At 36.7% G+C, this 24,188-nt stretch overlaps 1 protein-coding gene across 1 annotated transcript; it reads right to left on the reverse strand.

The window, feature by feature from the left end:
- Nucleotides 1-1,953: 1,953 nt before the first annotated feature.
- On the reverse strand, nucleotides 1,954-22,557 carry NDUFAF4 (NADH:ubiquinone oxidoreductase complex assembly factor 4). Its single transcript, XM_001367660.5, has 3 exons — nucleotides 22,298-22,557; nucleotides 20,444-20,547; nucleotides 1,954-4,892 (listed from the first exon to the last, which is right to left on the reverse strand). The coding sequence occupies exons 1-3, from the start codon at nucleotides 22,431-22,433 to the stop codon at nucleotides 4,605-4,607; spliced, it is 528 nt and encodes a 175-aa protein (XP_001367697.3). The 5' UTR covers nucleotides 22,434-22,557; the 3' UTR covers nucleotides 1,954-4,604.
- Nucleotides 22,558-24,188: the final 1,631 nt, after the last annotated feature.

Genomic DNA, 24,188 nt, shown 5'->3' on the forward strand with positions numbered 1-24,188 from the left:
TATCCTCAAAGACTCCGCACAAGTTCCTGGCACTTATGCACTTTTTCATTTGACTGAGTTGAAATTTTGACTCAAGACATTCACTAGCTTTGTGTTCTGCTGCATGGGGACATGGACCTATCTCTAAAGATTACTGTATAAATGGAGATTTTGCACCTTTGACTTCGTTCCCCAGAAGTCCTTAGCATTTCCCAAAATTTCCTTTAATCTCTCCTGCGTCTCCACGTTGGCAGGATCACATTATTGGTATTTAACTGGTGGTCACTTCTCCCATGTTCTCCTTTTGGGCAACAAGCAGTAGTGATGGTGGTGAGTGGGGATGGCTGAAAATGGCTAACCAGCCATGGGCACGTGGTTTTTATTTTGTATCCTCTTTAATCCTTGATTTCTAATGATCCTTAATAAATATAATATTTTATTATTAGAGATATAATTTTAGACTTTACATTACTGAGCTCAAATAAGATAACAAAAGATATCCCAAGTCTTAAATGTACTTTTGGACATACTCATGCATGTAGGTGGCCATGTGTATGTGTGTACAACTACACACACACACATATATATTAATAAAATTACATACATGCATGTGTATAGCATTTTGCAAACTTTAATGTCCTACATAAATGCTGGTTCTTATTACTACTGTTGATGCAGCTCTTTATCATAATAAAAAGGCTAATTCAATTTTGAGCTACATTAATAGCATTGTTATCAATATCATGGGAGGCAGGAATCCTTTTGTACTTTGTGCAGGTCAAAACAATGAGCACTTAGCGAGTGCTTGTTCTGTGCTGGGTCTGCCAAAGCACATCTTGTGTCTGATTTGGGGTATCATCAATGAAGAACAGTGACAAAGTCTATTATGTGTCGAGGAGGTTGGCTAAGATGGCGAGGAGGCCTGAAACACTACAATGATTAGCTGATGAGTGAACGTCAGGGGTAATGTTCCCTGATTTCAGATAGTTAGTTGAAGGGCTCCTAGGCAGAGGGATTATTAGACTTCTTTGGGAGCAGAACTAAGATGCACATGTACAAATTTCACCTCAATGTAAGGGGAAAAAAACAACATAGACTTGTCTTCGATCAGAAGGGGTGTGACCTTGCAAAATGGCCAGTTTCCCATCACAGTTTGGATAACTACTTCTCAACATTAGTTTAACCAATTCTTAAGTGGGTAGTTGACAACCTCCAAGATCCCTTCCAAATCAAAAGTTCTGATATCATCTTATTTAAAGTGGAAGAGGTGGAGATGATGGGACATCATCAGCACTGAACTAGCAGGAACAACTGTGGACTATGGGGAGTTGAAGGATAACCTCCATCTGTTTTTGGCTGTGTTGGTCTCTATTGGTCCCTAAAACAGAATTAGGACTAGAAAACTTGCTTCAAAACTAGGAGCAAATGCCAGAATTTAGGAGACAAATTCTAGGAGGAAATACATTTCATGGAATACTACTTGCCCCAAATGGGGGAAGTTAGGATCCTGAAAAATCCTGTGGAAAAGATCAGAGCTGAGATCCTTGAGTCACATACAGAATGGGATTAAAGTCCAGGAGTTGTACCCTCCCTCCCCACCAACCCCTCCCCTACTCCCCTTTCTACCTTATCCCAAAAGGAAACAGGTATATGCCAGAAGTTGAAGCAGTTTAGTGGCAGTCAAAAGTTCCAAGAAACGGATCCCGAAGCATGGTTCCTACTGTTTTATTCATGAAGTTTGGTACTATGGAATTGTTTTTTTTTCCTCTCAGATTCATAGGTCTTGAAAGCATGTAAGAAGGAAGAATAAATATCCTGTAGTTCCTGGTATAATGGCACCAAAAATACAAGGCATAAACCACTCCAGCAGCCTGGCATCCAGGCATTATGCTCTGACCAAAAATAAAAAACATTAAAGAATTTTGAAGAAAGGAACAGTCCCTAAAAGGGAAAAAATATTTTAACTCTTTCACATTATATAAATGTGGCCGTTTTTTATTGCTTTATTTCACAGTATATTACCAGTGCATGATGGGCTTTAACCATAATTGTACCTGGCTAGGAAAAAAATATGGTGACATTACAGTTTTTAATCTGAGGCTAATTGGAAATGAATCAGAAAAAGGGAATATGAGTACAGTTGTTTTACTGCTAGATGTCTCATGCTCCTAAAATAACATAAAGGAATTAAACTACACCATTCCTCTTCTTTCATGGATATCAGAAAGATAAGAACTTTTATTATATATTATATAACATATAGGAGCAGCAGTTATATTTATAGTTGCCTGGAAAGAAATCATCACATGTGTTAAACCAAGGCTATATTTATAGATTTGCAGGTTGGCTCATACAGAATAGAATGGACAGTAAAATAGTGGTAGTCTCTTGGTGACCGAGAATGACAATTGTCTTTGTGCAGTAAAATAGAATATAATGTAAATCCATGACATAAATTTTTAGAAGCAACTCCATAGCTGTAGCTATCTTGTTTTTCAAAACAAGTACTATTTTGTGGCAAATATAGCAATAAGGGTTATTTGGAAAGTGCATTTAGAAACAATTTCTGTCAAAAATCCCCAATTTGCATCTGGGTTTCCTCTTCCCAGAGCTACTTCCTATGCCTCCAGGAATTAATTTACTTCTCAGTTCCTAAGCTTCCTCCATGCTGTGCGCCTAGAGAATCTCTGGACTCATGATGGAAATCACCCCATGAAATCAGAACAGAGGCCTAATGAACATTAGCAAAAGATTCAGGTTAATTGCTTATTGGCTTCTACAGCACCACTGCCCACCTGTCTTGCTTCTCATTATAATGGGGTTTGGCATAGGAATCAGGAGACCTACCCATGTGATCTTGGATTGCAAAGTCACTGACTGAGTCACAGTTTTTTTTTTTATCTGTAAAAATGAGGTAAGCTAAAAAATCTCTAAGTTGCTTCCAGATAATATTCTGTGAACTAAATCAGAGAACTATTATCTCTAGTTAGATCTTGAACCAGAAGGGATCCCTCAGAGCAAAAGGGTCAGGAGTCACTGTGACCATAGTGGAATAAGACTTGGAGTCAGGAAGACTTGAGTTTGAAACCTTCTTCATTTACTAGCTGTGTGATCTTGGGAAAGACACTTACCCTTTCAGTCTCAATGTCCTCATCTGTAAAACAGTTATCATAGTGCCCACCTCAAATCATAGGTGAGATTAGGAAATGAAAAAATGTAAAGTGTTTGCAGACTTAAACTTGCTAGATAAGATAACTGTTAGCTAATAATACTGAACTTGAGCACTGAACTTAATCTGGTCATTCAAAACTAAGAATATTAATAATAACTAACATTTATATATTGAATATAAGACTTGCCAAGTACTTTAAAAAGTCATTTGGACCATACAAGAAGCCTGTGAGATTGATATTCCAAGTTTCCTTTTACAGATAAGAAAGTGAAGCTCAAATAGGTTGCTACTTGTTCGTAGTCATATAGATAAGTGTTAGAAATGATATTCAAACTCAGGTCTCCCGTGACACTGAGTCTAACATTCTTTCCACTTTAAAAAACCTTCTAAGCACATCTTCCTGGGCTTCATCTTCTTTCTTAATTTGACCAGTTTGAGAGAATCATGAAATTGCACCTGACCTTACAGATTATTTACAACACGTGAAGAGTACTCTACAGAACTTAGAAGTGCTCAAAAAATGCTAGTTATTAGGATTATTTCCTAGTCCTACCCTCTTATTATAGAGGTGGAAACTGAGGCCCAGAAGGTTAGTGACTTTCCCAAAGTTACCTATTTAACTGGGATCTAGAATCCAGAAGTTCTCCCCCAAACTTCTAATTGTTATAGGTCAAATCTAGAGAGGTGGTCACTTTTCAGCTACTGCCTCTAACTGCCCTACAATGCCACACCAAAAACTTTCCTTTAGCCAGACTCTATATAATTAAAATTAAATACTTCTCATAAATTTTTGAGTCTCCATCAACAAAATTTAGTAATTTAAGGGAGAATATGTTTGTAATTTTAAAGAATTTTAAACTTTTCTTTTTCTTCCATCCGATAGAGTAATAATCATAGAGGATAATTTTGGAAGCATATTATCTTTTTTGTTGATTTTTATTTTGGTTCTCTGCCATAGAAATGCTACTATCTTATTTCTCTTCCAGTATCACTCTTCTGAGAGTAAATGCCATAGCTTTAAGATTCTTCTTTTATCAAATTAGGGGAAGAATGCACTTTCCACTAGAATCGGAAGACAAATTTTTCTCCTTTAATTTCAAAGTGAGTCTCTCAGACATATCACAAGAGACTGTGACCATTTCAGAAGCGGTGTTATGGCATACCCAAAAATAACAGCTTGCCTCTTCCACTTCTAAGGAATACATGGATATTGAGCTTATCACTCATTTGGACATAACACATGATAGAATACAGTAAAATGAAATACCGTCAAAACATTTCCTACTCAGCCAGCAGTCTGACACAATTAGCTGCTCATTAAATTAAAAAAAAGTTTTCAGTCACAAAGAGGGAGCTATATAATCACTTAGCCAAATGACAACATAATTAAATCATTCAGGAGGTGAAGAATAAGACAAGGGCATACATAGGGAAAAGTACTTGATGGCTTCTTTCACTTGGATGATATAGCTTTCCTTCTGTTATTGGCAGGGAAGATCTTTACATCAAAAGCAACGAAAAATGTAAGAAGGGAGTTGACATCTTTCAGTTCTAGATAATATTCCTGGGCTATTTTCTCTGCAGTCCACGTTTCAGGAGAACGTTTATGATTATTAAGTAGTGTGAGAGCCTCCACCACAGAAATTTTGCCTTTGGGAATGTTCTGGGAAGTCATGAGATTAAAATGATTGCCTTTGAGAAGTCTGAGTTCCGTAGAGTGAGGTATACCAGCATTTTTCACCTAGGGCAGCAGAACAGAAATATTATTAGGAGAATAAAGAAGAGCATTATTTATTTTCATACTATATGTTGCACTTTATACACGATTTTCTATCTCCTACTTGTATGACTTTGAACAAGCTGTACCCCCATGCCTGGAACACTTTTTAAAAAAAAATCTCAATCTCTTCAGATCCCGGCAGGGTTGAGCTCGAATGCTACCTCCTACATCAAAAAAAACTATAGTCCCCAACCCAGTAATATTTTATTTTTCCCCCAATTCATGGAGAAATAATTTTTTACATTTGTTTTCTGACAATTTTCAATCCACAATTTCTCCTTTCCTCTTTCCCTGAGGGTAGTAAGCAATTTGATATAGGTTATGTGTGTGTTCTCATGCAATACATATTTCCAAAATATGTCATGTTGTGAAAGACATATATCACACAGATAAGAAAGAAACTCATTAAGAAAACAAAGTAAAAAATGGTATGCTTTGATCTGCATTCTGACTCCATTAGCCTTTTTTCATCAGAAGTTCTTTGAAGCTGTCATATCACTGTTATTGCTGAGAATAACCAAGTCATTCACAGTTGATCATCATATAATATTGTTGTTACTGTGTATAATGTTGTCCTGGTTCTGTCATTTCACTTTTTGCATCAGTTCATACAAGTCTTTCCAAGATACAAAAAACCCTACTAGTCAAAGCAACTTTAACAAAGATGCAGGATATAAAATAAGCCCACATAAATCATCAGCATTTCTCTACTCTAAAGAGAAATCCCATTTAAAGTAACTGTAAATAATATAAAACACTTAGGAATCTACCTGCCAAGACAAACCCAAGAACTACAAAACAGCTTTCACACAAAAAAATAATGAAAGAATGTATAAAATATTTGGGAATCTATTTACCAAGACACACCCAGGAAAATGAATTCAACTATAAAACTCAACTTTATAGAAATACTGACCCAAATATACTGCTCATAATTAGATGATGCCAACATAATAAACATGACAACATTGACTATGGGTATTCAGTGCTATAAAGCAGCTAAGGAAAGGAATATCAAAAACCAAACCATACTATTAAACAGCAATCATCAAAATGCTTTAGTACTGGTTAAAAAATAGAGAGGTTGATCAGAGGAACAGATGAGACATACAACAAACAGAAATCCACGAAAACAGCAATAGAGTGTTTGATCAGACCTCCCTTTCCAGGGTAGCTTTCACTATTTGACAAAAACTGCTGAGAAAACTGGAAAGCAGTCTAGAAGATATTAGGTGCTATATACTTCATGGTAAACTCCTAATGAATACATAACAAGATGTAAAAGGTGACATCATAAACAAATTAAAGGAGCAAGGAATATATTTCAAATATATGGAGAGAAGAGCTTATAACCCAACAAGTGAGAAATCACAGAAGGTAAAAGTAGTCAATTAAAAAAATTGTTTTTCACAAACCAAAATCAGAATGGAGACAGGTAACTGGGGGAAAGTCTTTGCAGTAAGTTTCTCTAAATAAAGTCTCATTGAAGAATAAGAACTAATTCAAATATGTAAGAATAAGAGATTGTCTATGTTGATAAATGATCCAGTTGCTAAATGGTCATGGACTGTGGTTTTTGAAAGGAAGAAATCAAAGCTATTAACAACTATATTTTAAAAAACACTAATACTTAGAGAAATAAAAATTAAAGCAATTGTACGGTTCTACCATATATCTATTATATTCACAAAGATGACTTTAGGAAAATAACAAATGTTGGACAGGTAGCAGGAAAATAGGCACATTAATACTATGGGTGAATCTGTGTATTAGTCTAGCCATTCTGGAAAGCAATTTGGAAATGTGAACCAAAAGTTACTAAAATGTACATATATTTGGCCTTGTAATAGTACTAGTAGGCCTAAAGTTGCCCCTAAAGAAATGAAATATAAAGGATCTATATGTACAAAAACATTTATAGAAGCTTTCCTCATGGTAGTGAAAAACTGAAAATACCTGAAATATATATTCTCCTTTTGGGGAATGGCTAAACAAATAATGGCATGTGAATGTAACTGGATATTATTGTACCATAAGAAATAATGAAATGGACAATTTTAGTGGAAAACAGACCACTATGAACTAGTAAAGAATAAAGTGAGTGGAGTCAGAATAACATATAAGAATAATACATTATAAGGAAAAACAACTTTGAAAGAGAATGAAGCATACATTTTTGGAGACTGCCAAAGATTGATTCTGCATATTTGTGGGTTTTCTTTTGATGAAGTTGTTCATGGGGATAAGGGAGAGAAAAAATAAATGCATGTTAAGGAGAAAAATATAACAGAAAGTTAAAAAAAGAAATTGCACCTTAAAACTGCCCAATACGGAATACTTTTAGGTCATATTTAACACATATATAAATTGGATGCATAATGAAATCAACAGTCAACCTCCTTATCTACCCAAGTCAGTCAGTCAATCAATAATATTTATTGTCTACTAAGCAGTGATTGTGAGTCACTTTTATTTAGTTATAAGTTCTTTAGGTTTTCCAGTTGATTTTGCAAAAAGAATGTGAACATCTATCCATATGGTTCAATGCTTTCAGTTGTCAATAGCTGAGACAGCTACCTCACACTAAGAGTTAAGTAAACATTTGTAGATAGCCTGGACATAAACAATCAGTCTGGTTTTCCCCCCTGATTTTTGTCTTGGACTTCCCCACTCTACCTGACAAATACTGGAATATTATTTGGCTTACAAGTATTCCTCATCTGCAGGTAAATGTCAGCCTTAAGATTCTGATACAACTGCTACTACCGTAAAACATTCTTTCATGGGTCATTAAAGCATTTTCTAAAATTCATAGAAGAGATCAGAAAGAAACCCAGAAGGAGTACAGATATGAGTGACAGCTTTGAAAGTTACATGTTGAATTTATTATGTAAGGTAGTGAAATATTTGATATTTAGGGTTATAAAGTCAAATGAGTTTATTTCAAGGATATGCAGGATCACAGACCAATACTTAAAAGGGAAAACAAATTGAACATAACAGATTCACAGTACCGTCATATAAAATCCTTCTTTTCTTCAGAACAGGTTCCACAATAGTGTTGGCCGTGGTATCCAGAAGACCCAAGTTCAAATCTGGCCCCAGATATGTACTAGCTCAGTCTCAGTTTCCTGATCTATAAAAATGTCAAGTCCTGCTTGATGAATTACTTGTGATTAAACCAGAATGAAAAAAATGAGCTGGGCTGAGCCTCCAGACAGACAGACCAGACACACATACATCCTCTTGCTGGGTGGTGACAAAGTTTATTGAGTTGGAATACACATTTTATAGGGAACATGACATAGGCTGAGGAATTAGATAAGCCTTTTGCAGGAACAATGATTGGTAATGATTTACAAGATGGAAACAATGGATGTGGATTACCAAAGTGGCTCTAAGTAGTGTTTTCTATAGGTTAATAAATCACAGGTAGCATATCAATGTATGACCCAGTTCTGTATGCTTTTCTCACAGAACTGTATTATTATTTTCTTGGTTGGACACCTTTTTGGGGAGTAGGAAAAGTTTGCTTTCCTCATGTTGGGGAGCAGACCACGTGTCTGGCAATTTCTAGCTGATGGCTCTGATTTTATTGGGGTCTATTCTCACTACTGGGGACTACATAAAAAGAAGAAAAACAATAGTACTTACCTTATAGGGCTGTTGTGAAGACCAAATGAAATATATATATATATAAAGTTCTTTGTAAGCCTTAAAGAGCTACATTCATCTTAACTATTATTATATTATATATGAAAATGCTCAGTTCTTTTCAGTGTTTTAGTTCAGAATAAAACAACTCTTTTTCAGTGAGCCAGGCTGAAAAACTATATGATCCATAACCTCTTCTATTGAGACTATCCCTACAATACTTGGAGGCCTCTTTAAGGAGATCCCAGAGCTACCAGGAGATGACAGGCACATCAATCCACCCAGGAGAAGCCAAGGAGGCAAGGGCTTCAAATGACCTAGATGATGACTTGCAGTTAGAGCGATAGTTCACTGAGTTTATTTCTTAGTACATATATCTTTCATAGACACTACAGATGGACAACAAGGAAGGCCAAGACATAAACAGGAAGAGGAAGTAGGCTGGCCTACATTTGGAAAATTTCACAGTTTGGGCTGTTTTTTTTTTTTTCAGTTAAATTTCTCCTTGCTGCACAAGCACATATTTTTAACCAGGAGAGTCTCCTAGGAAGGCAATTCAACTCAATAAACATTTGTTAAAAGCTTACTACATGTCAGACATTGTGTTTGACAATAAAAAAAATAAAAACAAAAAAGAAAAATAGTCCCGGCTCCCAAGGAGTTATTCCTTAGGAGGAATGAAACATACACAGAAATGAGTTAGATAAAAGATACTCTGACAAAGGAGAAAGCACTAACAGATTGGGATGGCAGACAGAAGAAGGGAAATGGAAGACTTCACTGTGGTATAATCAGAGGTGAATTGAAGGGTTTAAGAAGAGGAAGTAAGGAGGGAAGGCATTCCAAGAAAAGGCATGGAGGTGGGAAATGAGATTTTTAAGCAGGAGATTTTAAGCAGGGGAAATAATCATTAGGCTAGCTGGAAAAGGAGTAATTTGATATACTGGTCTGGAAAAATATCACAGAATTATGTTATTACCCAGCAAGGAGATACACTATTTGGTCAGTAAAAAACTGAAAACCAGGAAAAGAACACATTTTCCCCACATTAGTCCTTGGTATTGACAAATGGCTCAACACTAGAAAAAAACATTTTTTGCCACTGAAAAAAACATTAAAGAAGATGGATTACTTCTGTTTTCCTATTGTATACTAAGAACCTTGGGAATCTAAATCTCTTATGTGTTTTCTTCCTCCTATTAGAAGGTGAGTTCTTGTCTTATTTTTCTATTTGTATCCTTACAGTTAGTACAGTGCTTTGCATACACAAAGCTCTTAAAAATGCCTTGTTATTTAATCATTATAGTATCATTTATTTTGAGTTGGCTGACATCTAACTATAGGTCTACAATAAGACTCAGTCTTGGGCCTTTTCCCTTTATTTACACCATCTCTCTTGGTGCTCATTCATTGCCATGAATTCTATTATCAACTCCATGGAGATGACTCCCATTTTTATATATAGTCAACCCCAGTCTCTCCCCAGAGTTATAGTCCCACAATCTTAACTATTTATTGAATATTTCTTCACTTGGCATCATGGAAGCATCTCAAACTCAACCAAGTCCCAAAGTATGGTAGTTAACAGGAAATGTAGTAATAAACTGGGTTAAGATCAGTTCTTAAATACAGGTCCTGAAGTCCATGTCACTGTCCCTTTAAGCCAGAGGATCCAATCAGAGGGGTGGACTAAACTGATGAGAGATGAGTACTAGGTAGATTCAATCTTACAAGCCAAAATAATGTGTCCTTGAAAGTGTCAGACTTAATGATTTCTGAAGTCCCTTCTAAAAGCTTTAAAATTTCTGTGAATCTATAATCATAATTGCTTGTGTATAGTATCATAAATGCAACTAAAATGATAAGTGCATAAAGAAACAAAAAAAGCTTAGAGTAAATGACTTAATAAAATCAAATTATCTACAAATAACATTTGCTTAATTTAATTTTAAAATCATCATTATAGGGTGGGGTAGCTCAGTGGATTGAGAGCCAGGCCCAGAGACAGGAGGTCCTGGGTTCAAATCTGACCTCCAGCACTTCCCAGCTGTGTGACCCTGGGCAACTCACTTAACTCCCATTGCCTAGCCCTTACCACTCTTCCACCTTAGAACCAATATACAGTATTGATTCTAAGACAGAAGATAAGGGTTTATTTAAAAAAAAATCATCATTATGGGAAATAACAAAATCATGAATAACTAGGTTATAAATATTCTGAAATTTCAGGTATTAGAATTCAAATATATATGATTCTAGTGTGGAAATTATTTCTATCCCAATGAAGTTGCTTTAAATTGATGTGTTATTATTAATGCATCAGAGGAGTTAATTCACTGAAAATGATTTCAAAACATGATAAAATACATTAATTACAGTATTTTAAGATAATAGTCATGAAAAACATTCAATTGTCCATATTTTACATTTTTTACATCTTACCTAAAACTCTGCTATAAACAAAACATAGGCCATCATTAAATGTTATATTAATATATATCTTCAATTTGTTGGTTCCTTTAGCTTATTATTATTATCCATAAACCAGTCTCACTTAAAACTATAGTTTTGCCAGAATTGAAGATAACAGAAATCATTTTATCTAAATCTCTTAATTTTCAGCTAGGGACACTGAGGCCCAGAGAGGATAGAGAGAACTTAGAGCTAAAAGGAAACTAGGGAGACCAATTTAGTCTAGAACCTTCATTTTACAGATAAGGAAATTAAGGTCCATAGAGGTGAAATGTCTTGTCCACGGGACACAGAGGCAGAAATAGCAGGACCACATTTGAACTAAAGTATTTTAACTTAAAAACAAAAAGAATTCATTGGAGCTGAACAAACTAGTCCCTACCTCATAGTTGCAAGGCAAGTGCTTTTTATAACTTAAGATGATATATAAATGTAAGCTGTTCAAGTATGGAGATATTGGTTGTTAAAAGGTAGGCCTTTGAATCCAGAAAGTTCAGGATTGGTTTTTTCCCCCAAATAATCTTCAGATGTTACAAACTTGCTTTTACAGATACATTCCAACTTGTCAAAGTCCTGTCTGAAATATGACAACTAGAAATTTCCAGATGTCACTTGGCCAGAAAAGAATACATCAAACCTATCACCTTCTTCTTTCTGTTCACTATATTTCTACTGATATAACCTAAGATTTCATTACTTTTTTTTTGGCTGCTATCTTACATTTTGGATTCTTATTGAACTCATAGATCAATAAAACCTTATTTAACATAAACTGTTATTAATGATTCTATGCTTGTGACATTGAATTTTTTGAAGTCAAGTGCATAATTTTCTTATGTTTTAGGTTATTAGATCTTGCCCATCACTCAATTCTGTCAAGTCTCCTAGAGCCCTGATCCTGCCATTAAACACATCAAACTATCTTAGTGTCTGGTTAATTGAAGGATTTGTGAATCAAGCCTAATACAGAGTGGAATTCAGAATAAGGTGGATGCATCTTATATTCTGAATAAATGAATGAAAAAGTATTTACTATGCACAAGGGACAGCTAAGTGGTACAGCAGATAAGAGTGTCAGGCCTAAAGTAAAAAAAAAAAATCTCATCTTCCTGAGTTCAAATCTTGTCTCATTTAGATGTGTAAGCAAGTCATTTAATCCTGTTTGCTTCAGTTCCTAATCTGTAAAATGAATTGGAGAAGGAAATAGCAACCTACTCCAGTATCTTTGCTAAGAAAATCCCAAATGGAATCATGAAGATTTAGACAACTGAACAACAAAAGCTTTAGTGATACAAATAAAAAACAACAGTCCCTCCCTCTCAAGGCTTTCATATTCATCATTTTCCAATGGCTGAACTCCAGGAGTTCAAGGTCTATAGTAACTCATCATCCTGCAAGATCATCAATCTGAAATTCCCATCTCCTCAGCAGCCCCTGCCACTAGAGCCCCTCCCTCTTCCTGGAGGGTAGACATCACCAAACTCAACTCAGACCCACCACTGAAGGAGGGGAGCCAGGGCACTGTCAAATCATTTCCTAATCAGCTGCACTCTTCTTGGCATCATTATGCCCCCTCATCCAGTACCCTCTCTCCACCCCTTTTCAGCTTCTTTTTTGTTGCCTCTTTATGTACTGTCTTCTCTCATGAGATTGTGAGCTTCTTGAAGGAACTGTCCTTTCTCTGAATCTCTAGCACTTGGCATAGTGCCTGGCAAATAGTAGGTGCTTCAAAAATGTTCACTTACTATTTACTGAGTGACTAATGAGAGGTAGGCAACTAATATAGGTTTCAGGTGCAAGTTGAATGAAAAGCCCAGTGATTCCTGGGGGCAAGTGCAAAGACCATGGTAATAATGCATAACCTTTGGTCTTTTTATTACTAAAATCACATCCATTTCTGATATTGAACCATTTGACAGTGCCAAGGGCTAAAACAGTGAGAAGATTCTTTTCTGGGTCTTCAGAGAAGGTGGAAGCATTTGCAGAGGTGGTCACCAAGTCATATTTCCACAAGGGCTCATTATCTGCATGGTGGCTTGGGGGGGTGGGGTGTCTGGCTGAAAGAAGAGCAGGAGAGGTTTATTGTTCCTGGGACTTTGGCGCTCAGGACTATCTCCATCTAGGTCTGAGAGAAGGTGGTAGCAAAGCAGGGTCAATGGTTTGATTCATTCAGCATATCTCACCTCTTGCCTCTTCTTTATTATATTGTATAAAATATATTAAAACTTTATAAATGTATGTGATTTTATTGGTGTGGAAAGTTCCTCCTCACAAACCTCTCTCACCTGATGCAGACCAACATTTCAGAGAGCTGCCTGTAGCTCTGGAAGGCTGACTTGCCCAGAGTTACACCCACCTGGTGCATGTCTCAGTGGTGGAATCAAAATCAAGGTCTTTTTGATTCTGTGCACGGCTCTCTAATCACTATACCACACTGCCTTAAGGACTATGTTATATATTACTTAAATATATCACAGTCCTATGATTGTGTTGATGAAGATGTTTCCTCACTGATGCAGCTCTCACCCAATCTGTACCTCAGCAGTCTGTTTTCTTCAACAACTGCTCTATAAAAAAAATAACAAAAAACTCTCCCCCTTCAGCCAACTAGGTGACAGGCTTTTCTGGACTTAGACTAGGTCTTCAAAATCAAGCATGGAGCCCATCAGTAGACCTTGTTCAAAGCCTTGCCAGCTGGGTAAAACCTACCAGTTTACATTCCACAGGCAAGGCCTTCAAGAACAGTGGGTCAGCCATAATGAAGCATCAGAATACAATTCAGTGAAAGATTGTATTATGTTATCCTTCACCATCCTACTAAGTCTAATTCATCATTCTTAAAGGCTAATATCTGCAGACTTCAGGTTCTATTTACCAAACTGGAGAGACTTCAAGTGTGGACCCAGTGATGTACTTCCTATCTACTGTCCAATTACCAGCCAAGCTAAAGTAGGAGAGATTCAACACCAGATTGAGTCACAGGATGACAGTTTGGGTTTTGTTTTGGTTTGGTTTGATTTGGTTTGTAGCAACTTTCTGAAACAGTAGAAGTTATTGGGGTATTGAGATCTGCATAGGCAGATGATATATACATTCTGATGAAGAAAATATATTACATTGACTTCAAGTTTTCAAAAGATCTCCATATTTATCAGTATGAATAATCTATTCTAGAATCCTTCCATATGTTAGAGCAAGATGTCTTACCCTTTTATTGTGTGTTATATACCCCTTTGGCAGACTGCTGAAGCATATCAACCTCTTGTCAGAATAATATTTTTAAATGTGTAAGATAAATAGAATTATGAAGGAAACCAATTATGTTGAAATATAATGACAAAAATACAGATACAAAGACCCACACACACCTCTTTAATTTTCATCAGGCTGAACTATGGAATCCTCTACTATGTCTATAAATGTCTTTGCCCTGGAAAATCCCTTAAGCCCTCATTTGAACCTCACAAAACACCCTTTGCCCCTGCTACCCCTAGGTGTATACCTTTGTTCTGCTGGGATTACTCCTGGCTACCCAAGCCAGCCAGGTCTTCATTTCTCACTGGGCTGCAATTACTTTCTCATGTCTCACTCAAATGAACTTCTCCATTTCCCCTTTTCAGCTTCCTTCTGTGCTATTTTCATTCATTAGAAGGTACCCTCCTTAAAGGCAAGGATGGTCTTTTTCTTTTCTTTTTCTTATATTTTTTCAGTGCTTAGCATACATAGTACCCAGCATATAAAATACATGTTTATTGACTCTTGACTGGCAATATTTTAAAAATAAGCTTATGGATCTAAAGTTAAGAATTCATGCCTTAAGGAACAGTTACTTTCTGGTGACAAGCCTCTCTAAATTTAGCAACCTGCCCTTTGGACAACACACCAAAGTCCAAAGCTGAGTAGGATCTGCCAGTTTATGCTCCTCAAGAACAGGTCTTTAAAAATTCAGGATTCCTTCCACCCCCTAATGAATCATAATTCCAGAAATTACCTATAACAATTAGAGAAGAGATCTATCAAAATATAAGAGAATATAATAGTGTATATACAACCTCATATAGCTCATATAGTATGAGCTAGGTTCATCTTGGACCAAACCATGGAGATTTATTATTGTAATTATCAATATAACACTAATACACCAATAATCCCAGTGCTTTGGTTCTCCTAAGGTGCTCACCAGTGTAAGAGGGAAAAGACAGATGAGTGAGTTTACAGAAGACAGATTCTTGGCTTTGCAAACCAATGTTGTCTCATGCATGGAGCACAAAAGGAAAAGGTTCCAAAGAGTGTCAGGAACATATATAAAGAGACGAACAGAGTGCTGCAGGGAGTGTTCCTGTCTCTTGGTGAGCTGGGAGAGAACATTTCCTGCCAGGGGAATAATAGATGTTCTGTTAGAAGCCATTGGTCCTGAACCTGAGATTTCTCCTATCAACTATCTGGTCTCTAATACAGAGACTTTATCCACCCAGGTTTCATCTTTTCCCACTGACCTTGTTCCTATGTTCCAGTTGCCTATTTGACATCATATTTATTGAGAAGAAGCCACCTGAGCCAAGAGATCTGTCTGTTAGCAAAGTGAAGCTGCAGCCATTTTGGCTGGACCCTTTAATGTGACTCTGCCATTCACCTTTACCCTATCAAACCAATCTAAACTATAACTTATCTACCAAAAATATTTGGGGGGGCCAATAGTCAGGAAGCCAAATAGGGTTTTGGGGTTCAAAGGCAGTCAGAGTAGAAATAAGCAGCAGCAAGACAAGAAGAAATGATCCGTGAGGATCTCTTAGATTGGTGGGAGGAGAACTAGAGAAATAGTATTTAGGGAAACTTCCTTCCTTTCCCTGTGGTGAAATATTCAAATAAACCTTTTTTTAAAAAAATAAAATACAGTAGTCAGGTTGTGGTGTATCAGTTAATCAGGTCTGAGGCCTATCAGACCGGGCCTACAGCCTGATACAGAGTAGAACACTTGATCAAAATACCATCCATCCAGGTCAAGTAATCAATCTACTTATTTCACCAGAGTCTTGGAGTATGTCTTATTCAAAGTTCAAACAGGAGAATTCACTCTCAATATTGATATTCTTCAAAATCTCCTATTCACAAATTTTAAAAGTTCTTAATATCTAAGCTGTAGAATACTACCAGCCCTTCTCAGTGAAATTCATAGTTATTTGAAAAAAGTTAAGAGAATGCAAAAATACTTATTTTGTAAACTGACAAAGAAGTATATTGGTAGTCCACGGAATTTATCCACTCAACAGGTCAATTCATAGTTAAATATTAAATGACTAGTAAATACTAATCTAGCAAAGGAAATAACATGGATGCCTACTCTTATATCAATGACAGTTGACTGGGAATTTGGCTCATCCCAGTCAAGGTAAAACTCTCTCTCCAGGACAAAATCCAAAAGACTGTTTCTCCCCCTTACGGTTCAGTATGATGGATCTAACTGCTTCTCAGTGAAAAATTATTTGTATGAAATAAAACAGGGATAGGATCAGGAGAGATGTAAGGTTTCCCTAAGCTAATGAAACAAGCATCGATGTCAAGTCTTGTCAGCCCTCAGGTAAAGTTGAGGCCAATCTGAATCTCCTCTCTATCTAGTTTCTATCTATGCTGACTAATCCTAGGCTGAATTCAGGAAAGGAATAAGTCTCTAGGTATTAGTTGAAGCTGGTGAGAGGTCAGGAATTAGGAGTGGTTCAGTCTACCCCCAAGGGATAACCCCTGAAGGTAAACTAAGCAACACAAATCAGCTCCCTCTTTGGTCTTGTTCTTCTCAGGGTGACAGGACAGGTTCCAGGACTATGCAGATCCCAGTTTTGATAGGAAATCCTTGGCAGAAGTGAAGTGGGTTTCATTTCCAAGTGCTGGAGTAGGAGTCTCAGAGCTGGCCCTCTCCTCAGAGTTCACAAGCAACTCCTCCAGCTGGCAGTTCAACTCCCAGAAACCCCTCCAAGAAACTCCAAGATTCTAAGCAGGCTCCCTCTTCTCTTTCCTGCTCCACCACATGCTATGGCACTTGCTTGCAAACTCATTTCTTTTGCAAAATATCATCTCTCAGTTAAAGTCACAATTGAAGGATAGAATCAGTAAAGAGATAGGCATAGAAGCATATCTGAGAGCTTTAGGAGAGGAACTTCCTTTTGCCAGTGCAGGTTCATATCTTCTCTGTAATTTAAAGACTTAGAGAATTACCAAGGGCACTGAGGTAAATCACTCACAATCACATGCATCTGAGTCAGGACTTCCATTGCAAATCTTCCTGGTTCCAAGGGTACCTCTATATCCACTAATACCACCTTGTCTCTAGTGTCAGTAAAAGGAATTTGGGGTAGGAGATTTAAGGTAAAAATATTAAGTTCTATTTTAGACATATAAAGATTGTGGCCAAAGAAACTTCCATTAAAAAACAAACAAACAAACAAACAAGAAGTTGGAAACATAGGTTTAAAGATTTAGGGAGGTTGGTAAAAAAGGACAGGGAGTTATCCACATAGAGGTGACAGCTGAAGCCATTAGAATAGATAAGGTTACCAAGGAACATGTTGAAAGAGCAGAGAAGGCCTAGGTCAGTCTTGGAGAACACCAACTTTTAAGGAAGCTAAGAAGCCAGCAATGGAGGTATAAATGTGGTAGTCAGATGAGTTGGAGAACCATGAGAATATAATATCATAAAAACCAAAGGAGAAGAATGCATCAAGAAGGAGGATTTTGTCCACTGTGCCACAATGAAGTCAAATAATGAAAGAAGGACATTCAATTTAGCAATAATGAAATAATACTGGGGGCAGCTGGGTAGCTCAGTGGATTGAGAGCCAGGCCTAGAGATGGGAGGTCCTAGAATTAAATCTGGCCTCAGACACTTCCCAGCTGTGTGACCCTGAGCAAGTCACTTAACCCCCACTGCCTAACCCTTACCACTCTTCTGCCTTGGAACCAATACATAGTATTGATTCTAAGATGGAAGGTAAGGGTTAAAAAAAAATGAAATAATCCTGCCCTTGGAAAAAAACTAGTTCAGAAGAATTCAGATTGAAAGAGATGTCAGATGATGGACCAGAATCAGTATGTAAAGAGTACTTTATGAATGTCTGACAGGGAGGGGAAAGAGAAAGATCAAATGATATCTTGAAGACAAGGCAGAATCAAAGGAATAATGCTATAGCGTGGATTAGAGCTTTGGTTTTATTTGTCCCTCTCTTTTTTTTTAAGGCTAGGGTGAACCTAAAAGTTTTCAGTTTGAAAGGGCTCAAAGCCAGCAGAATTTGAAGAAGCACAAGGAAGGGAATGATGAAGGGGGAAAGAGGGAAGCAAGCATTGCTGAGACAAGATCACAAAGAAGATGGAAGAGATGAGAGAAAAAGAGAAAAGTGAGGGCATTAAGAAATATGGACAAGAAGTTTTGATAGGAACATAATACATACATGGATATATACACAAGCACATATGTCTATATAAAGTCCATCCCTCTCTCACAGAGAGGGAGTCTATATGTATTGGAGAGGTGCTACAGATAAGACAGTGACCTGGGCCAAGTTGAGTAGTTAGAAGAATCATATTTGAGAAAATGCAAGTCCCTTTTAATAATATTAAGCTTCTGACTACTACAAAAGTCCAGCTATTTCATACTTTCAGAGTGATGATATATTATTCAAAATGGTGAAGCAAAATGAACCTTAGAAAAATCAAAAGTATGTATGACCCACAGGGCACAAACAGTCTACAACATTTAGAGTGGTAACACATTCATGAGAATTGTCATAAAAGACACCAGTGATTACATGGATGAAGAGAAAATAATGCTGGCTGCTCATGTAGAGGGAATGAGACAATGCTATACAATCTATATTAGTACCTTAGAAATATTAAAATAATCTGAGTGGTATGAAGATTGGATTTAGCTATTTCCTGATTGTAACAATGAAGATACTTAGTTTAACAAAATCAGGAATGTCTTGGGAACTCTAAATTACTCCACCCTACTTAAACTGTACTTTAGGGAAAGATAAAGTTGTAATCTCCTGATTGAACGATGAAGGTACTTAACTCTTACCTTATAGTGAAGCTAGAATTTTAAGTTGTCTATTTTAAGATCTTAATACAAAGAAGTGTTAAGTAACTATAAAGGTTAAATTAATCACAAAAAGGTTAAGTAACTCACAAAAAGGTGAACTTAACAAAGAAGTGTTAAGTAATTCTAAAGATATAATCTAATCAAAGAAGATGAGAACTAAAAAGAATGGGCATTTAGAGGAGGAGACTCCTTAAATTCCTGCCCTCTATATAAATTAAATTACCATAAATTTCCAGACTGACTTGGGTATTTTATTTGAGATTTCCCTTGGCGACCAATTAAATCTGGATTTTAAGTCACAACCCTAAAATTATCTTTACAGTTGATCTTTTATGGACAATTGAATGGGAGGACATGGTAAAAATCACATAGTATGGGAATGCAAAGAGGGATTTCTATCTATACCAGTAAAAAGAAAGCTAATAAATCCATTTAAATTTCAAAGTAAACTCTAATAACACCTATAAACTATTTTATGATTTGTATAACATTTCCCTTCCATTATCTCATTTGATTTTCACAAAATCTTCACAAAAGTCTCTTGAGGAAAATATTATAAGTATTTTTATTCCCATTTGACAGAGGTGGAATTATGCTATAAAACATTGTTAATACTTAAGAAGTAACAGTACTGTCCTCTCTATATTACCAAAGCTAAAAACACAACATTAGTAAAGAGGGGAAAAAAGTATTATATATGTATAACACATGAGTCCCTATATATATATATATATATATATACTTATAAACATAGGAACACAGGGATTATGGTATAAATTTATATATCTGCAAACACACTTCAATACACTATAATCCTCCAAATTATTTTTTTTCACTTGGCTTTCACAATCCTGAAAAATAAACCACAGGGATAAAAGCATCAGCTTTCCCTTTTGCTGGGTATACCAAGAAAATGAAAGATAGAAAAAACAGAAAAATACTTTCTCCTCCACTAGAGGGAGTACCCACTGATCATCCCCCAAATACAAGGGAATCTGACAGAATTGAATTCTTAGAATTTTATCTAACCAATGTTTTTCTAAACTTTTGTTTTATTTCTGAAGATGTCTATACTGCCTAAACAAACTGCTATTTTTCTTACCTAGAACTCTTCAGGGTTCTACAGAATACAAAGCTTCTGCTAAATACCTATAAAGTCCTCTGTTTTATCAGTTACTAGTTATCACATTTCCCATGGCATCCAATTGCAATAAGGTGAGAATGGTATTGAATATAACAACCTGGTACCCACAAAAGTTAAAAAAAAAAGTACCAACAAGTAAAAAATGCCAGTTACCTGCACTTGTGGAACAGGATCTTTGGAGTCAACATATACTTCTTTTAATAATGTGAGCAGCTTGTCATCTTTTCTTTTAACTACTTCTTCCAATTCTGGATGGCCTAGAGGGAGCAGGAGAGAGGGCCAATTACAAACAAAAAAACTCCAAATAAATAAAAATACTCTCAAACAAAGGCTGTGTATTTACTCAGAAGCTAGATAGTCACCTTTATTATCACTTTATACATAAAGGCCATCTGATAAAACAATTTTTAAAAAATTCGTAGTAAATTTGAAATTCAAAATAGTGTTTCAGACTCAAGAGTTCAGTACTTGGTATCAAATCCTCCAGGAATATTGTACCAGATAATATAATATGATATATAATGCAAGATAACATAACTAGTTAACTTATATTAAACTTCATTTCTATAATATACATATTTGGATGGCATCCACATGAATCATTTAAAGGTTCTGAATCTTTGTTATCAAAATCTAAGTATCAAAGAAATCTTTTCTCTCTGTATCCTCAGGACTTAGCTTCACACATAATGCTTGTCCATTGCCTGAAACCTAAATAATTACCAAACTGCCGCCTGGAATCCAAGCTCAGCTTTTAACTTTATGACCTTTAAGCATTGTCACTTCATCTCTTTGGGTCTCAGTTTCCTCATCTATAAATCGAGGAGCCTGGATAAAATGACCTCTTTAGTTCCTTACACTCAGCTATGAATCTACGATTCTAAAAAACAAGAATCACTGTTAAATCCCAGACTAGAGAACTGGGAACTACATTTCCCAGAACGCACCACCTTGAGTCACAGAGAAGGAAAAACACACCTGTCTAAAGATCAACTAATTTTAAAACAGTGGAGGATTTGTAATATTAAAGGCTCGTCTAAGGGACAAAGTTTCAATGTCATCATGGCTACACCTTCCTAAGCATTCAGGGGTTTCGGCTGCTCCTTTTATTAGAGGATTTAAACTTCCCTCATCTAAGATTTCTGCAATTCACATTGGAATCTGGCTTTTCTCCTCTCCTAATCAGCCTGTCCCGCACAGGAGCCAAATCTCTTCCTTTTTCCTCCTACAAGAAATAAAGCAAGTTCAAGGTCGCTGCCTAGACTAGGGTGGGGTTCTCAACTTAATTTTTTAGTGTAAAGAGCTCCTTTAGCACTCCTACCAACCGCTTCTATTAAAATTTATACAAAGAACACAAGATTACAAAGAAACAAATATTGGTATCCAGAGTTTTAAAAGTCAAAACAAGGTTCACGGGATACAGGGTAGGCACAAGACTCTTCAGCTTGGTGTAAATTTAAAAGCTCTGGGCTTTAGAGTCTGGGTTCAAATCCCTCTTCTGACGCTTCTGACCAGTGTGACCTTGAGCAGGTTATTTCAATCTCCTCAAGCCCCGGTTTCCGCTCCGACAAAAAAAAAAAAGGAGGAAAAGAGGACTTGGGCGATACTGTTCATCCATCTCCCACTCGCCAAAGCCTTTTCGGCTTCTAATGAAGGACCGCTTGATGACTCTCACTCCAATCTACAGGAAGCCTTCTCCAAACCCAGTGCTTTCCCTTTTACATATTTCCCATTTGTTCTACAAATACATTACTTTGTATATATTTATTTACAAGTAGTCTTCACAATTGGGTCGTAAACTACTTAAGGACAAGGATCGTCTTTTGCCTCTCTTGGTCTCTAGCCTTAGCATAGCCCCTGGCACACCACAGGGGGGCTTAATATGCATTTACTGTCTTGGACTGAACTGAACTGAACTGAATCCAATCCAACCCACACTGCCAGTTGGGCTGGCAACGGGCAGGCGTCTCCGATCCCGGGGACGACGGCCCTCTGGGGACTACTCACGGCTGACTTCCTCCAAGATCAGTGTCTTGGTAGTTGGGTGCATGGGGGCAACAGATGGCTTCGCCTTGCTGATCTCCCTCTCGGCGCGATTATCCAGGTTGAAGTTTCGAAAGGCGCGAGTCACCCTGGCCCCCATTTTTCTCTCACACCATGACGCTCCCGCTTCGGAACCTGGCAGCACATGGGAAGCTCCGGGTAACCTACGTTCTAACCTGCCGGGCACCGCCGAGTGGGCATGCGCAACCTTTGAACAAGCGGGGTGCGCGACCGAAAAATAAGAAACTGGAAGTTCTGACAGCGCCATCTGACGACCCGGAAGAAGATTGCCACTTTCGTGGAGGTTTTCTCTTCACTATGAAATTTCTTTTCTCCCAGTGCCTCTGATGGTAATGAGCGCCTCAGAAATGACTGTTGATTCATGTTCATAAGGAGTTTTTGTATCTTTACTCTTTCTCTAACACAACCATTTAGAAGTGCTAAAGAAATGCCATCCAGCACAACTCCCTCTAAAGCCCAGAAAGAGGAAGTGACTTTCTTGAGGTCAGATAGTCAGTGAGTGGCAGAGCAGAGGTTTGTAACCATGCAGTAGCCAAAGTTATTTCTCCAGGACACCGCAGATTCCTGGAGAGCCAGAATTGCTGAATTCTTTTTGTCTGTAATCTAAGCTCCTATCACATAGCATTTAATAAACACTTGTTAATGGATTGACATGTAATCCATTCTAATAAATATTTTTAGAAATTGATTTGGGATATTTTTTGCTTGACCAGATATGTATATACATATTATATATGTGTGTATGTGTATGTACATATATGCAGTGTCCATATATGTATATATACAGCATCTATAGTTTATACATAGCATATCATATCTAAGCTCTTACATGTATAGTATAAACATATCTGCATGTATATGCAGTGTCCATATGGATACACATGTGTCCATACCTGTTTACATATACAAACATGGGTTTATGCATACAGAGACTATAAATATTTATATCTATATGAATATTTTATACATATATAGGTCAAGCAAAACAAATTCCAAAATTGACCTCTAAAATACTGGCACACAAATTTTGTAAAGGTTTTGCTCTTTTTTCTTTTCAGGAGATAGAATTCTGAGGCTGGAGTCAAGAGAACCTGAGTTCGAATCCAGACTCAGATACTTACTAGCTATCTGAACCTGGGAAAATCATCTATTTCCTTTTTTGCCTCAGTTTTAAAATGAGGATAATTTACAGAACCTAACTCTCTGAGGATGTTGTAAGGATAACACCATCATTATTTTAAAAAACAAAAATTTAAAAAGTATTTTCTTATTGTTGCTCCTACCCCATCACTCTTATTTCTCCAGTTTACTTCTTTCTCAGTTCCCTATCCATACTCCAGCCTGATCAGTTATAATTTTGAATCCTTTCTTCACTTATCCTAGTTGTATCACTTCCTTCCTAGGTTCCTCTCCTGTACCTAAGGTCTATTTTTTCTGCTTTGTTTTTGCTCATTTTGCAGTGTCAGGTTCAAAACTTTAAATTACAGTTCTTTATCTATTTTCTTACATTTTCTCTCCTTACCCTTTTTCTTTCTTTTTTTCCCCTCATTCCTCAGAACTTGCTGTTCTCTTACTGGAAAAGGTGTAAGAAAAAAAAAAAAGGAAAGGAATAAATATTTATTAAGTTCTATGTGCCAGACACTATGGTAAGTGCTTTTCATCAATACTATCTCATTTGATAGGGATGTAGATACAAGATTTGGGGAATGTTTACTCATATATATTATTTTGCTATTGCTTTGCTTTATCTTACTAATGTACATATCATATAACACCATTTATCATTACTGTTAGTATCTCATTTCCCACTAGTCTAAGTTCCTTGAAGGCAGGG

This window comes from Monodelphis domestica, chromosome 2, assembly GCF_027887165.1.
Source record: "Monodelphis domestica isolate mMonDom1 chromosome 2, mMonDom1.pri, whole genome shotgun sequence".
Taxonomy (NCBI): domain Eukaryota; kingdom Metazoa; phylum Chordata; class Mammalia; order Didelphimorphia; family Didelphidae; genus Monodelphis; species Monodelphis domestica.

Bases quoted from the DNA above. Each gene is read 5' to 3' on its own strand.
- NDUFAF4 (XM_001367660.5), bottom strand. From the start codon at position 22,433: ATGGGGGCCAGGGTGACTCGCGCCTTTCGAAACTTCAACCTGGATAAT. The intron at 20,548-22,297 runs GTGAGTAGTCCC...TGCTCCCTCTAG, and splicing joins GATCTTGGAGGAAGTCAGCC to GCCATCCAGAATTGGAAGAA. The intron at 4,893-20,443 runs GTAACTGGCATT...CTGCTGCCCTAG, and splicing joins ATCCTGTTCCACAAGTGCAG to GTGAAAAATGCTGGTATACC.